Source organism: Suricata suricatta, chromosome 5, assembly GCF_006229205.1.
Source record: "Suricata suricatta isolate VVHF042 chromosome 5, meerkat_22Aug2017_6uvM2_HiC, whole genome shotgun sequence".
Taxonomy (NCBI): domain Eukaryota; kingdom Metazoa; phylum Chordata; class Mammalia; order Carnivora; family Herpestidae; genus Suricata; species Suricata suricatta.
The window spans coordinates 111,616,061-111,630,276 of NC_043704.1; the positions used below are offsets into that span (position 1 = coordinate 111,616,061).

The 14,216-nt window shown below is 35.0% G+C and overlaps 1 protein-coding gene across 2 annotated transcripts in view; it reads right to left on the reverse strand.

The window, feature by feature from the left end:
- The window catches only part of TSC22D2 (TSC22 domain family member 2), a 46,997-nt gene that overhangs the window by 30,597 nt on the left and 2,184 nt on the right, over nt 1-14,216 (reverse strand). Inside the window, exons 2-3 of one of the 2 annotated variants that reach the window (XM_029940057.1) lie at nt 13,312-14,216; nt 2,044-2,115 (exon numbers count right to left, since the gene is read on the reverse strand). The exon at nt 13,312-14,216 is cut by the window's right edge and continues 19 nt beyond it. In XM_029940057.1, coding sequence (XP_029795917.1) covers nt 2,044-2,115; nt 13,312-14,216 — 977 coding nt within the window. The remainder of the gene's footprint in view (nt 1-2,043; nt 2,116-13,311) is intronic. The other variant, XM_029940058.1, reaches the window with a different exon arrangement.

The following is a 14,216-nucleotide window of genomic DNA, read 5'->3' on the forward strand; positions in this document are numbered from 1 at the left end:
TAATTAAAAAAAAATCCTTAATTTATAACAGTAAAAGAAATAAGGCAATTTGGTGATATTAACATGAACATGGTTAGGATAAATATATTTAATATATTTTAAAGCTTAACACACACTAATCTTCAACCCCTTGTTTGCAATGAAAATCAATTAGTAGTCCCACAATATTTGCTAATATACCTATTAAAAGGTCTGTAGATATTTGCCCATGAACTCATATAGTTAGAACTAATAAAGACAGCCACTATGGCACTTCTCAACTGAAAATTAAGTTAGTTGAAAGGCTTAAAGGAAGCCACTAGTTAGTTTCTACAGGGTTGGACTTGTCACATTAATACCAAATTGAAGAATGGCTGATCTAGAACATAAGTTTGGCATTAACACTCTGTAGACAAGTATCTATTAATGTCTTTGACTCTGGACAACAGACTTTAGAGAGAAAATACTTTCAACCCATGAGAAACTACAGATACAGCAACTTGCCACATTTCTGATACCTTAAATATTTCTATATCTAAAAAAGAAAAATAAGGAGAATTTAGCTCTAACAACAAATGATGAGCAGGCAACTTCTGTGCTTATTTTCAAGTGAAACAAAAGAGAACTTTTAATATTAGGTCAAAATTGTAAAAACTTAAGCTCAAACCTTTCTACATTATTTTGATGAATAGTTCTTATTCATATTGATATCATGGTAGCCTGCAAAATCTAGCCATCTGGAAAAATTACCATTCAACTAAAACTCATTATACATTTCTAAACAGAGTGCTATTTTTCCTTTTTCTAAGAGAAAAGTATAACGTACAACCCAAACTACTCATCCTGGCTACACTCAATAAGCCATTTGAATGAATGAGCATCCATGCTTGTTTTCTGCCACAATTTACACTTATGTCTTACTTTATATTGATAGAACTGTACAATTTCAAAATTGAAATTATCAACATTATACTATAAATTTTAAAGCTTCTTGTTCTACAAGCAACTATTTTAAGACATTTTCAGTTAAGGGACATATCACCAAAAAGGTACTTTGTTAGACAATTTCTTCAGAGTGACACACACAGCAAATCAAGTCTAAGAATTAAAAGACTGTTACCATTTGTAGGCAATGTAAACCATGTCTTACCATGACATGTACATGCACTTAGCAATACTCTTTTCTAATGAAAGAGATGGAGTTAAGTCCATGAGTGTTATCCAAACTATGCCAGAGGACACAAATGCGTTGCCAGGCAGAGTTAAAAGAATCTAGCAAAGCTTTGTGTGAATTTTTAAAACAGCATTTGTGCTCATTCTATTAATTAAACACAGAATGAAGCGCTAATAAATATTCAGCCAAATAACTGAACAGAGCATATACTACTTAAACTATGTAATAAGCAGAAAGATAAACCAAATTATCTTTTGCCATAAATGAACTCTTAAGATTTTATTCTATATTTTAAAAAGTTAAAAAACAAAATTTACATAACATTTCTATGAGTAAAGCTGTTTCAGGGATTTACAAAACAGTAATGCAGGTCTAGGGAATTTGAGCAAACAAAGCTTTATGTTAAAGTTTCTTAGCAGGAATTAAACAATGACTATTATTTTGATACCTTGGTTTCGACCCTTCTCCAATTTCTTAATAAGTAACATTTCACTTTGAGTCACTAAGGTGTTTACAGAGAAATACAAAATAGGACAAAGTAAAATAACTATAGTTTATTTTATAGAAAATATATTTTCACATTGAAATACGCAAAAATAAATGGATATTTCTTATAATAAAATTCAATAGAAAAAGTAAGTCCTTCAAAAAAGTAAATATACTTAAAAATGAAGTAAAAAAGAAAAATATGCTTATATTCTATTTAAAATATAGATTGTCCTTTTGGTTTATTTTGCTGCTTTGTTGTTTTGTCCCATGCTAGATACCCCATGATTCCCCCCCTAAAATGGCATATAAAGTTTAGTTTTAATGATGAGAACCCGGTAGAGTGCAAAGCAATTCATGCATACACTTTTGCATGTATGCATTCCATATGTAAGTATTCATACCTATCCCAGAGGTTCTTTGATTCCTGAAACGTGTTCAAATGGAACGCTTGGTAGAAAGCAGTTGAAGGATTCCTGTGAGATCCAAGAATCAAATGGAAATGAGGTTGAGAAAGTACAGTAAAATTGCTACTTTTCAAAAAAAGATGGAAGATTTTAGATTTCTAATATAGTATAACAGCTTTAAAAAAAAGAAAAAAAACACTACATAAGCTTGCTTAAAAATATTTTGAAAGAAATTAAAAACTGGATGAAACCCAGCAGTCCCTGACAATACAGGATCACAGTTCTAAAAGAAAGGAGTAATACAGATACAACAGCATCCAATTATGTGTGTAGGTATATGTCTACACATACATGAATGTGACCTGTTCATAGCCTAATCCACCTTACCCTGTATCATATGCCTTTATAAATCTCTCAACACACAGCAGTTCAACAAAGGTGTTCTCAGATAGTTTTCATATAAAATAAAGCTACACTTTCATAATACAAAAAGTCCTAACAGGATCTATTAAATAGGGTTTGATGATGAACAATGCATCTTTTGCTGGGTTGGCCTTGACATGATTTCTACCTTCAGAATCCATTTATTTATGTGTGGTTTCTCTGGGTCAGGGCAAAAAATGGTGCAGCAACTGTATGGCAGATTTCTAATTTCTTGCATTAGTACAGTGCCCCTTTAAGGGGTTAAGAGCATATACACCTTATTCACCATCCATTTCTACGATTCCCTGGAGACACATTGCCTAGGGCTACAACCATGGAATCTTAACTGATGGGCTCATCAATGCAAGCTCCGGCCTCTGCATGATTCATCTCACCTCCTTGGATTTCTTAAGGGACTACTAAACTTCTGATAAACCTCTCTCCAGTAGTTCCCCCTCTACCTCAGCATATTTCCACTGTTCTCCCAACTTCAATCTGTAAGGAGCTAACAAAAACTTGTCACATTACTTCTAAAGTGCTTGACCTCTGTTCTTGCAGAGTAACAGCAAGTTAAGAACCTAAGTGCTTATTATATACCAGACACTATTCTGAGTGAATTCTGACAACAGCCCCAAAGGTAGGTATTATTATTACTTCTACCTCACCAAAAGGAAACGAGGTCAGAAGTAACTTACCTAATGTCACAGAGCTTGTAGGTAGCAATCTGGTCCCACAGTTTATTCTCTCAAAACACTATGTTAAGCATACAGTAGAGTTAAATTTTAACCTCTCTAGGTCTGTGTCTTTATTATTAGTACAGTAAGAAAACTATTTCCAAATTCTACCAGAAGAGCAATGAAACATTGATAATCAACAAGCAAATACTCAACAGAATTCCAGGATTTCAAAATTCTGATCAAGACTCATTGTGTTTTCTGTTAAATTTTTTTAAAGTTTATTTTTTAAAGGCTATTTTTAAAATTTTAACCACTAGGATACCTCCTAGATGATCTAAACTAGAAAAGGCAGACAGACACTAGATGCCAGAGTGTCACCAAAGCAACTGCTGGATTAATTGGCATTTTCAGTATATGTACTTCTCTTTGCCTGCCCTACTTAACTCTTTCCTATTCTTTTAACCATTTCTGATTTTCTCTAGACCAGGTCTAAGGTAATGAAACTGATCAGACTTAATATCAAGGATTAAGAGGCTGCTAACTACTGTTTATTTAAGAGCTTATACCCTCTCAAGATAGATGTGGCAGGCATTATTTATTTATTAATTATTACCGTAACTGGAAATCAGTCTACCAAATTAAACAAAAGCCAACTGACCAACTGGCTTTTACCAGGCTTACCCAGGACCATATGCAGACAAGTTTGCTATTCACATAGGTCTGTTTGGAGACCTTGGATTTAAAACAGAGTAACTCAAAAAGGAAAGCAGTAAATATGAGAGGATAACAAAGAGTAACCATGGAAGCTATTCTGCAAGTCTGGAATTTAAAATTCATTAAAGAGTATTTACAGTATGTTTATGACATTCTTCAAAAAAACTTCAGATCCCCTGACCTTGGAAAAGTACATACCTATATATTTAATTTGAATCAAATTCATATGCCAAATAGATTGGTTTTAAATGAAGTCATGTGACATGACTTATGAGATTCCAGCATTTTTACAGCATAGACTCTAATAATGAAATGTGTCTCATAAGTTGAATGTAGAGGTGAAAAAAGAAGTTAGTTGTGGATCTTAGGGGAAAAAAAGGAACCAATTAAATAAAATACTATAAAAGGGGCGAAAGTCTTCAAAACATGTCAAAACAAATACTCAGGTTGCAAAAGCTGGCAGTGAATCACTTTTTACATACATTCAAAATGAAGAAGCCATATGGAGTTATACAATTTATGTGCTCTAGAAAAATTTAAATAGTACAAATTCCAAGGATAAACATTTAGACAGTCTTATAAATTACATCATTTTTGGTTTCTGGAATACTTCATCAGGGTGTTTTCCATAAACAGAGGAATTTTTTGCAAATAGCAACAATTAGTCTCAAAACACTGATTAACAGGCATAGACTAAAGGAGTCAAGTCTGTTAAACCTAGTTGATCAGAACTTCAAAAGAGCCATTTGTAAATACTGAAGGACTTGATCATCAAAGACTTCTGTTTTGGAATAGCATAAAGTTGAGGAAATTAAGAGCCCAAGGAAAATGATGTTAATGGGGATCATTTCAAGGTTATAGTCTATGTAATAGAAGGCACCAAAAGGCAACTGTTACTAAAAATTTAATGGAAAGTAATAGTAAATTTTACTCAATTTTGGTCATATATTCTCTTCTGCCCAAGAAATTAAATTTGAAACCAGTTTTCTAATAACATATTTGATATCAATGTTAACTATTAATCTAAATATAAAGCCAACAAAGCACTTCTTAGTGAGACTGAGGTGTAGTTTATTCTGAATTTATTTCAGCCACCTAAATGAAAATGCTGTTTCCCCATTTGTAGACAGTTTTCAAAAACAATGAACAAATATCCAAGTGTCCCTGACTTTATACACTAAATAGCCTGTCCTGTTAATTTCCAAGTACATGAGAGTAGCACATCACAATGTGACTGAAACATGACATATATCTACCTGCTCTGCTAAGATACTATCTTTGTAGGGTAACTGTAACAAAGAAAACATAGAAATATACTACACCTCAAAACTAAGCTACCCAAATTGTAGAAGCTTAAGGGATAAGGTACATGAGCCCTAAACTTAGTGAATACCTTCTTCGTTTATGTCAAAACTCACCCTCAGAGATCTCTAAATAGAAACCAGGGAAACACAATAAGCAGAGGAACAAGGGCCACCTCCAACATTATCACCTAAGGATTTAAAATAATTAAAAATATTCTTTAGGTAAAGGGTTACAACACAACAGATTGGTGGCTTTAGTAGCTTTTCCTTCCTCCTATCTTACAGTCAGCAAAGTAATAAAACAAAACTAACTCTAGAAATATCCAAGAGCACTGGCTTTGGAGTCAGAAGGCCTAACTAAGTCTGAATCTATGCTTTGTCACTTAATAACTACATATTCAAATCCTCAAAGTCTGTTTTCTTAATCCATAAAAAGGGGAAGAACACTTCCCCATAGTTGTTGAAAAGTTCATATGATATTTTGATTACATAAGGCCTGGCAAAATTAAGCTTGGTTTGTGTTTAAAACAGGATTACAGTTTCCAAATCATGCCACATAAAAATCAAGTTTTGGTAAAGTATCTTAACATAGACTAAATATTTCATCATTACTAAGGTAATACTGAGACAAACAAAATATTTAAACTTAGAGCTAGGTATACCAAGCTATTTTGTACATTCCATTGGATGAGAATCCTGACTTCTGGGACTCAGAACTCCCCCAAGATTTCCTTATACACAAATTTATTGCAAGATTTTAATTAAAAGTACAATAATCACTCAAAAGGGCACTGAAATGGTTCCAAGAGACACACTATTTTAACAATAAAAGCTTCAAGAAACACCTTTAACAGCAACCATAAACTTCTGATAAAAAAAAATCTCAATTTCTTACTCTAACATTTAAATCCTCTGGTTCCTGTAAAATCAATCACATCATTTCTCAAATCTGACATCTCACTCTTCCATTGTTACACAAACTGCCATCTCTCTACTTGGAAAATCATCCTCTTTGCTTATCATCGACCTAACCTAAATGACCCTTTTAAGATAGGAGAGTTAGTTTCAGAAGAATGCACAAGTAATAATGGGTTGATTCTGAGGCTAGAAAGTGGGTGGTTGGAGGATAGAGGTGTCAGAGAGGCTTTTGATTTATACTCTTGTTATTTTGAACTGTATAAGAGTATTACCTATGCAGATATTTTATTTATAAAATTTTTTTAATGTTTCTATTATTTAATTTTGGAAAAGAGAGAGAGCATGAGGGCAGGAGGGGCAGCAAGAAAGGGAGACACAGAATCTGAAAACAGGCTCCACGCTCTCCAGCACAGAGCCCAACCCGGGGCTTAAACTCACGCACCATGGGATCATGACCTGAGACAAAGTCAGACGCTTAACCGACTAAGCCACCCAGGAGCCGCAATAATTAAATTATTTTAAACAGTGGTCTACCAAATCTGGCATTAGGTCAAACTGTTCCCATTAGTACCTTAAATTTACTCCATCACAGCCTATAATGTATATGAAAGCATACATTAGATAATTATTTTCATATAGCCTGAGATCTTGAGAGATCAGGGTAGTCTTATTTCTGTATCCCAGGACTTACTATTCAGAGAACACAAAGAATGTTTAATGACTGACATATTGTCACTTCAAATGTTTTCTTGGGCATCCAACCCACTTGATGAATATCTGCAAGCTGTTTTTTTTTGGGGGGGGTTACATGGTAGTCTGGTGGCAGGAAAGCTTAAATTGGCAGACATGTCTAAATATACAGAGTCACATACAGGAAACCTTAAAATCTGACCAAGTCTCAAACTTCATCTATACTAACTGAGTGAGAGATGTTAAAAGACTTAACCAAAGAAACTAGCTAAGTGGTAGAATAGCCAGGACCAGAACTGCTATACATCTTACAACATCAATGACTTTTCTAGCTTAAGACAATGTCTCCCTTTCTCTTACTAACATCTATACCATGGAATTACACTTTCAGATCAAAACGGAAGACTCTTGGTATGACTTATAAAAAGTCATATGTGATATGGGAGAGCAGTTTGGACAATGAAATACTAACATTTCTGTGATGTTTGCCTGCCATACTGTATTATGTATGGGATTTTTACAAGTTATTTGTATACCTCATTTAATCCTCTCAAACTCCTCAATTTTCTTATAGGGAAACAACAGGCTTAGAATGCTAAATAATCAGCTCCAGGTCTAAATGTCTCAGGTATGTAGTAGCACAGTTGAGTTTTCAGCCCAGGCATGTCTGACTCCATTGTCTGTAATGGCCATTCATAGGGCATGCTAGTACATAATTAAACACACTGCTGATTTTACTTGACCAAGAACCTTCCTCTCCTTTTTTGTTTTTGCTTTGTTTTCTAAAGCAAGGTAGACCAAATACAAGCCAGGCAAGGATGGATTTTGGTTTAACTTACAAAACTATTTAGTTTTGTACTTAATTCTAATTCTACTTTAGAAACAAGTTGGTTTTAAACTTTGCTTTGGGTATCCTTTATTCACAGATTAAACAATTTACTTGTGTAATATAATGAAGAGGGATACCCTAAAACATTAAAAATAACATTTAAAATACACCAGCATTATTTACAATAATCAACATATTAATCAGTTTCTCTTCATTAATATTCTTTCATCAAATTTTAGTGAAAGTTTATGAGAAAAGAGGCTTTAAGTAATTTAACATTCAGACTTGACTTATTTGACTTGCCTACTCTTATTAGCAAGGCACCTACTAATAGTCTATGTCCTAAGTGACCACACTATTAAAATTAGTAACTCAGCGATCCGCAGAATTTTCACATAACCATCACATATAAATATATGACTTAATGAGAGTCCATCCTTTTTAACAAATGTAAGCTTGGGTACAAAGAAATAAAACTAAATACTTAAATCTAATTTGGGGCTTCAAATTTGAGAAGCGATTCAGAGAAGCATAGATGAAATTTAATGTACCTGGTTTAAAAGTAGAAATTAAAAACATACTTTTCAAAGATAAAAGTAGAGAATATCTTTAACACCAGCCAAATTTGAAATGTATACATTAAAATATATTATGAAAGTCAGATAATGATACATAGGAATGATATGAATTGGTTACTCTTCCTAAATCTTTATGGAGGAGTTTTTGCCCTAAGCAATACCAGATTAAGAATGTAACAAATACTGAGTAATTCGGTATGTTCGAGAAATGCTGTGGGAAAGACCCAAATTATACCAATGACTCAGGTATGCACATTCTTTGAGGATGTAGTAATCTGTTTTATACCTCTAAATCAACAGATTCAAATCACAAGTCCACTTGGTTTAGTATAAGGGATTTCTTTCAATTCAGGAATTTTGCTATTATGCCTAAATATTGTCAACTAATAAGATTTCTTCTTAGAATCTGCTCTTCCTATTAATAAGAAATTACTTAGGAAACATCATCATTCAGGCTACATTTATCCAGACATCTGTTATTATAAACCCTTTCTTCCTCATACTTAAAGAGTATTTAAATTGCAATGCAACTAAAATAAACAGTATCTGTTCAGAAAAGGAAATACATACTGGTCTAAAACAATTATTAAAAAAAGGAATTAGATGACTTTTCCTCACTAGTAACAAGTGTTCCTGTTCCTTCTGAGACCGTATTTCATGCCATTTCACTGTATTTTCTTCTGTCTTGGTTATGTGCCATCACTCTCTACCTCCCGCTGCCTCAACTTCTGCTATTAGGAAAAAAGAGTCAAGACCTTTGTATATTCCCCTATCAACCATTCCACAGTAGAGAGACTCATTTTGATTTCTTTACCATCTGATTGTTGGGGGTGCTCTCTATTACTAGGACACTAGAGAGCAGGACTGCTTCCAATCTCATCTGGTGCACAGGAAGACTAAACTCTATTCCAAATGAACATGTACCAGATCCATAAACCGAGTATGTTTTACGATTTCCAAACTACTGCTATCAGAATTCTCAAAGAAAAATTAATATTAAACTTATTCTCAGAAAGTAAACATTTATACCACACTACCAGCACTGTTTGAAAAAAAAAAATGACTTCCCATAGAAGCAATTTAGTTTAAGATACCCTACTTCCCCTACAAGGAAAAATAGTGTTACTAAAATTGTTACTTAGAGAGTGTCTTACCCACACACATATAAGCCCTTATGTTTTCTAATGGTTATCCAATGTTTAGCCTATAGAATTTAGTTCATATAAAATTTTAAACAAATATATGTTCCTGTTTAAGAAAAACAACTCTTAGTTTTGGAAATTTTGGGTACTTTTGGACCATCAATCTTCGCAGAAATCTATGATAATTTCCTTTACTTAAAGCATGTTTATAATTAAAGTATATTTTAATAATCAGTGTGGCACTCTGATGGATCCATCATTTATCAGTTTTTATACTAAATAATGTCACTCATACACAGGATTTCACACTTTGATTAGAAAATCCTTGGTAAGAGTACATAAGATAATATCTAGTATGTGATTTAAACATTAGCTGTAAAGCTGGAAGGGCAAAATTATCTCCACAATTCAATATAGGTAAAGAGACATAAGCTCCCAAGAAATACAGATTCAGCTAAGGAGCTTTCATTTGTAAAGACTAAATGCAATGAGATTTTCAGAGTTCTAAGAAGTTATCTATAGATTTTATGATAAAGGTGAAGACTGACAGTCTCTTAATATACATTTACATAATACTCTCACTTAAACAGAAAGTTAAAAAAACTCCATTAAAAATGTATGTGTATATTTGAGATATATATAACTGTATAAACAAAATTTGTATTTATAGCACATGCCAGGATATACCACATAACATTCACAATTTATAATACTTAATCAGTAGTCATTAGCAAACTACACAAATAAAACCATTAAGAAGATAGAGATATTTGCCACTAAGGGGTCCTTACAATCAGGTTTTCAACAATCTTTTGGTTGTAGTTGACAGTTCACAATTGCATCCATTCATAAGAGTTCCTGGAATGTGGCCTACAGAGTTCACATTGGTCAGCTGTCTGTGGAAAATGATATGTGCTAGGCTCCCTTTCCAAAAGTGCCAGTCATGTTTTGCACCTCTCTCCATCTACGGAGAAGGAGTCTGTTAAGTATATAGGTAATTTAAAGAAATTCTGCAACTTCCACTATAAAAGTGGCTATTTTCAACCATTATATCCTCCAGTTTACACAAGATTAGTTTGAAGAATCAACTGACTTAAGCCTTTCCAATGAGAAAGGCTAGAATAATATGTAAGTTTTGTGGTAATTAATAAGAGTCAATAGACAAAGTTACTGAGAACTCTGAAACATTTTCTCACTTCCTCTATACAACCATTAGCCCTTTGAAAGGTATATTATTAAAATGTATTAATATAAGGTCCTCCTCTTTAAAATAAATGGTCTTTAAATGAAGCCTTGCTTTAGGTAATGGAACCAAAATAACAAGATAGTTTTCAATATATCAAAGAACTCAATCATTTTTGTTAATCTTCCATTTTCTTTCCTTTACTCAAAGAACTAGATTATGTTTACTGATATCTTCTTAAAAAAAAGCAAGTATTTATAAATTTTTAGGATCTAAAATTTGTCAACCTAATCACAAAGTTCAAGTCATAATTACTCAAGATCTCTCACTCTAATCTGTTTTATTTTGCATCTGAATGACTGTAACTAAAATTGTATGCATATTTTAACATAAGAAGGCAACCCCAAATCGCCATATTAAAATTATGATTTTGTTAGTAAGGTTTTCTCAAAAATAGCCATCTCAGTAATTTAAACATACACCTAGAAGAATTGTGTCATTTAATTTCAAGCATACAACTTTAAAATGCCCTCTTTTTTACAATGCCTTCCCATTACAAACAAAAACAAAACAAAAAACCTATTTCTACCTAATGGATTTATTCCTTCACCAGGTGTATTGGTCTAGTGACAAAACAGTCAAATGTGTAAGATTACATCTTGAAAACTAGCATGTTAAATTAAAAACCAATGAAAAACTGTAACAAAAATAAGAAATGCACATTTGATAAACAATGCAGATTTTAAAAGACTGGGAGGGGAAGGGAAGTATCACATTTAATGTAGGACTGCACATATATCAAAACCCCTGCACTGGATTAACTGTTGCAGTAAGAACAAATATGGTAGTATCTGTGGTTCAAACATTCACAGTGGGAAATAAGATTCTTAAAATGATCAACTTTTTAAATAAAATAAGAGGATAAATAATTTCATCTTTGAGGTCATATCCTAAAGAATACATCCCAGAGTTTCCATTTGTCAACAGATATCTCTGCTTCATGCCATATCATCATATTAAAGTTCTGGGGAATGTAATTACATATGCTGTAAATTGAGAGAGATGTGAGGAGGAGAGAAAATACATTCTTCATTCATACATGTGCATGTGCTTTGTAAGGAGTGGGTGTGGTTTGGGAAACCAGTCATCGTTTCTTGAGATATGGGGGAAATGAACAACAGGAACAGAGAGGCAAGCAAATGGTTATTTACCAACCCATCAGAAAAAATTGGCTTCTGGTAGCTAGAAAAGGGAAGATACCTGTTGCCTCTTACCAAAGGTAAACAAACAAAGTCAATCTGCACTTCAAGTGTACTCCTATGTGTGAAAAATGAAATATGGGAGATGTAAAGAGAGGTTTTTCTGAATGGCTGGTGGAATCAGTTTCTTTACTTGGTAGTACCATCCATAAAAATTTCTCAATGACTAGCTAGCTGAGCTCACTTATGGACACGTGGTATTCTCTAAGATTTCTCAAATGGAAGAAAGACTCCAAAACAAGCAAGTCACCTACAAAAAAAGATGAACTTTGAATTACAAAAAGCAGAGAAGATGAATTTCAGTGAGCAATTTTCAAACCAACAAAAGGATATAACAAAAATACAAGGCTAATTAGAAATGAAAAGTTAAGAAAAGAATGTGAAAGAACTCAGAACAGAGGAAGAAAAAGCTTTAACAGATCTCATTATTCTACATACCAATTATTTTAGAAATCCATGAAAATATCTTTTAATCTTTTAAAATTAACCTCTCTCAAAACAAAATCCCAGCAAATAAATGCCGAACTGTAAAGTACCTGGAACTTATCTGTAATTTTAAAATGTATTTTTAAAGCTTTGTAACGTCAGTTTTTAAAAATTTGCAATATATGTCAAACTTCCCTGTGACATTTCATCAAAACTACTTAAATCCTCATTGAACCATAACCAAACATCAACTGTTATAGACTTGGCATGGCAATGCGCCAATTTTCAGTTAAACCATTAAAAAGAGCATCCCTTAAATAGAGGGAGCCAATTGTTGACATGAACACTTTTACTAATAATATTACTCTAATTTCAGAAACTTAGCTTTTACTACTGTCAAAGAGTCTTATTTCATACCTCCTTTTCCTATTGTAAAAAAAAATGATAGAAGAGAATATCTTTCAAACACAATTTTTGCTTTAAAAAAAAAAGACCTTAATGAAGTCACTGGAAAGCCTCCTGACCTTATTTCTATCTTCTTCTATTAAAAAGGCTGGAGGACGATATGATCTTCAAAGATGGACTTGACATTTCACCATTCTCTCTCCAGCCTTCCCAGATGTACTGGAGGAGATACCTTACATGGATCTTTTCCCATTAGAGGACCTCTGGTTTTCCAAAATGGGAAACTTCAAATTTTATGTCTTAGTATCAAAACTCGCCACACTGACAAGACTCTCTGCCTTAAGTGTTCAAGTGTGATTATGGCCTAAGAAAAGAATAATCCTATGGGGCATAATCTACTAGTTACCATCTGTAAATATAGAGAATTAAGCTTACATTCACCTTTTTGAATAAAGAAAATGTTGTGCCTTATCCACGTCAGTGCTTTTAAACGACTTGACAAGACCAATTCTCTCATTACACACCTTTACATCTTACATGAGCAATCTAAAACCAATGCCTTTCCAAGAACTGACAAATCTTAACACAAACACAATTTTATATTTAAAAATGCTAAGGGCTTCAAATTGAAAAAAAAAAAAAAGAACTTAAGTTGCATTCTAAACGCAATGTTTGGTCAAGCATTTCCTACAAATATTTTAAATAAGATTTCCATACCTGTCTTCATCACCATCAACAGGAATAGCTATGCTGAATACAGAGGTGGCCAGACTGTTCATAGGTGTTAACTGAAGGGGGTTTGCCAGGGCATCTGCAACAGGAGGCTTCACAACAGGCTTATTTTCAGCAATGAGAGAAACTGGTGGTTGAGGTAGGGGTTCTGATTTTCTTCTAGTATCGTCAACTTGCCCGACTATAGGCTGGGTCTGAGTCTGAAACTGGCTTAAGTCAGACTGTGGTAGACTCGTTGGTACACTGGGTGTGCCTTGCGCTAAGGGCAGCCCAACATGCTGGATTACGCTGCTGCTCCTGCTGACCGGCGTATGGCTGCTCAGCTGCTGCGACTGGACCAGAGGCGCGGGTACATTTGGCATAGTAACAGAGGTGGTAGACACACTAGGCACGCTTGGAGCGGGCACTGCTGCAGGCACGTTTGGAACTCCGGGCAGCACGGCGTGGGGGCCACCAGGCACGGCTGACGGCGCACCGCTGCCACCCATCTGCGGTGGAGGCACGGACTGGAGCTGCCCAGTTCCAGGGGGAACCAGGCCCGGCTGCGCCGCGCATCCTACAACAGCCAGGGGCACGCCAGTCGGCTGGCCAGGCGCGGCCTGTCCACCCTGCGCGGCTCCCGGCCCCGAGGCCACGGCTTCACCGGGCAGAGAAGACGCGCCGAGTATCTGCGCCCCCACCGAGGGGGCATTCTGGCCGGCGCCCACCGGAAGACTGGCGGCCGTGGCGAGGCTCGCTCCGGCGCCGGTGGACGAGGGCTGAGCAGGGCTTGGCGGCTGCAGGCCGGCCACGTGCGGCTGCAGGTACTCACTCTGCCCCGCGGGCTGGACCGGCAGCAAGTGCCCGGGCGGGAGCGGAGGCTGGGAGTACGCGAACTGCGGCGGCGGCTG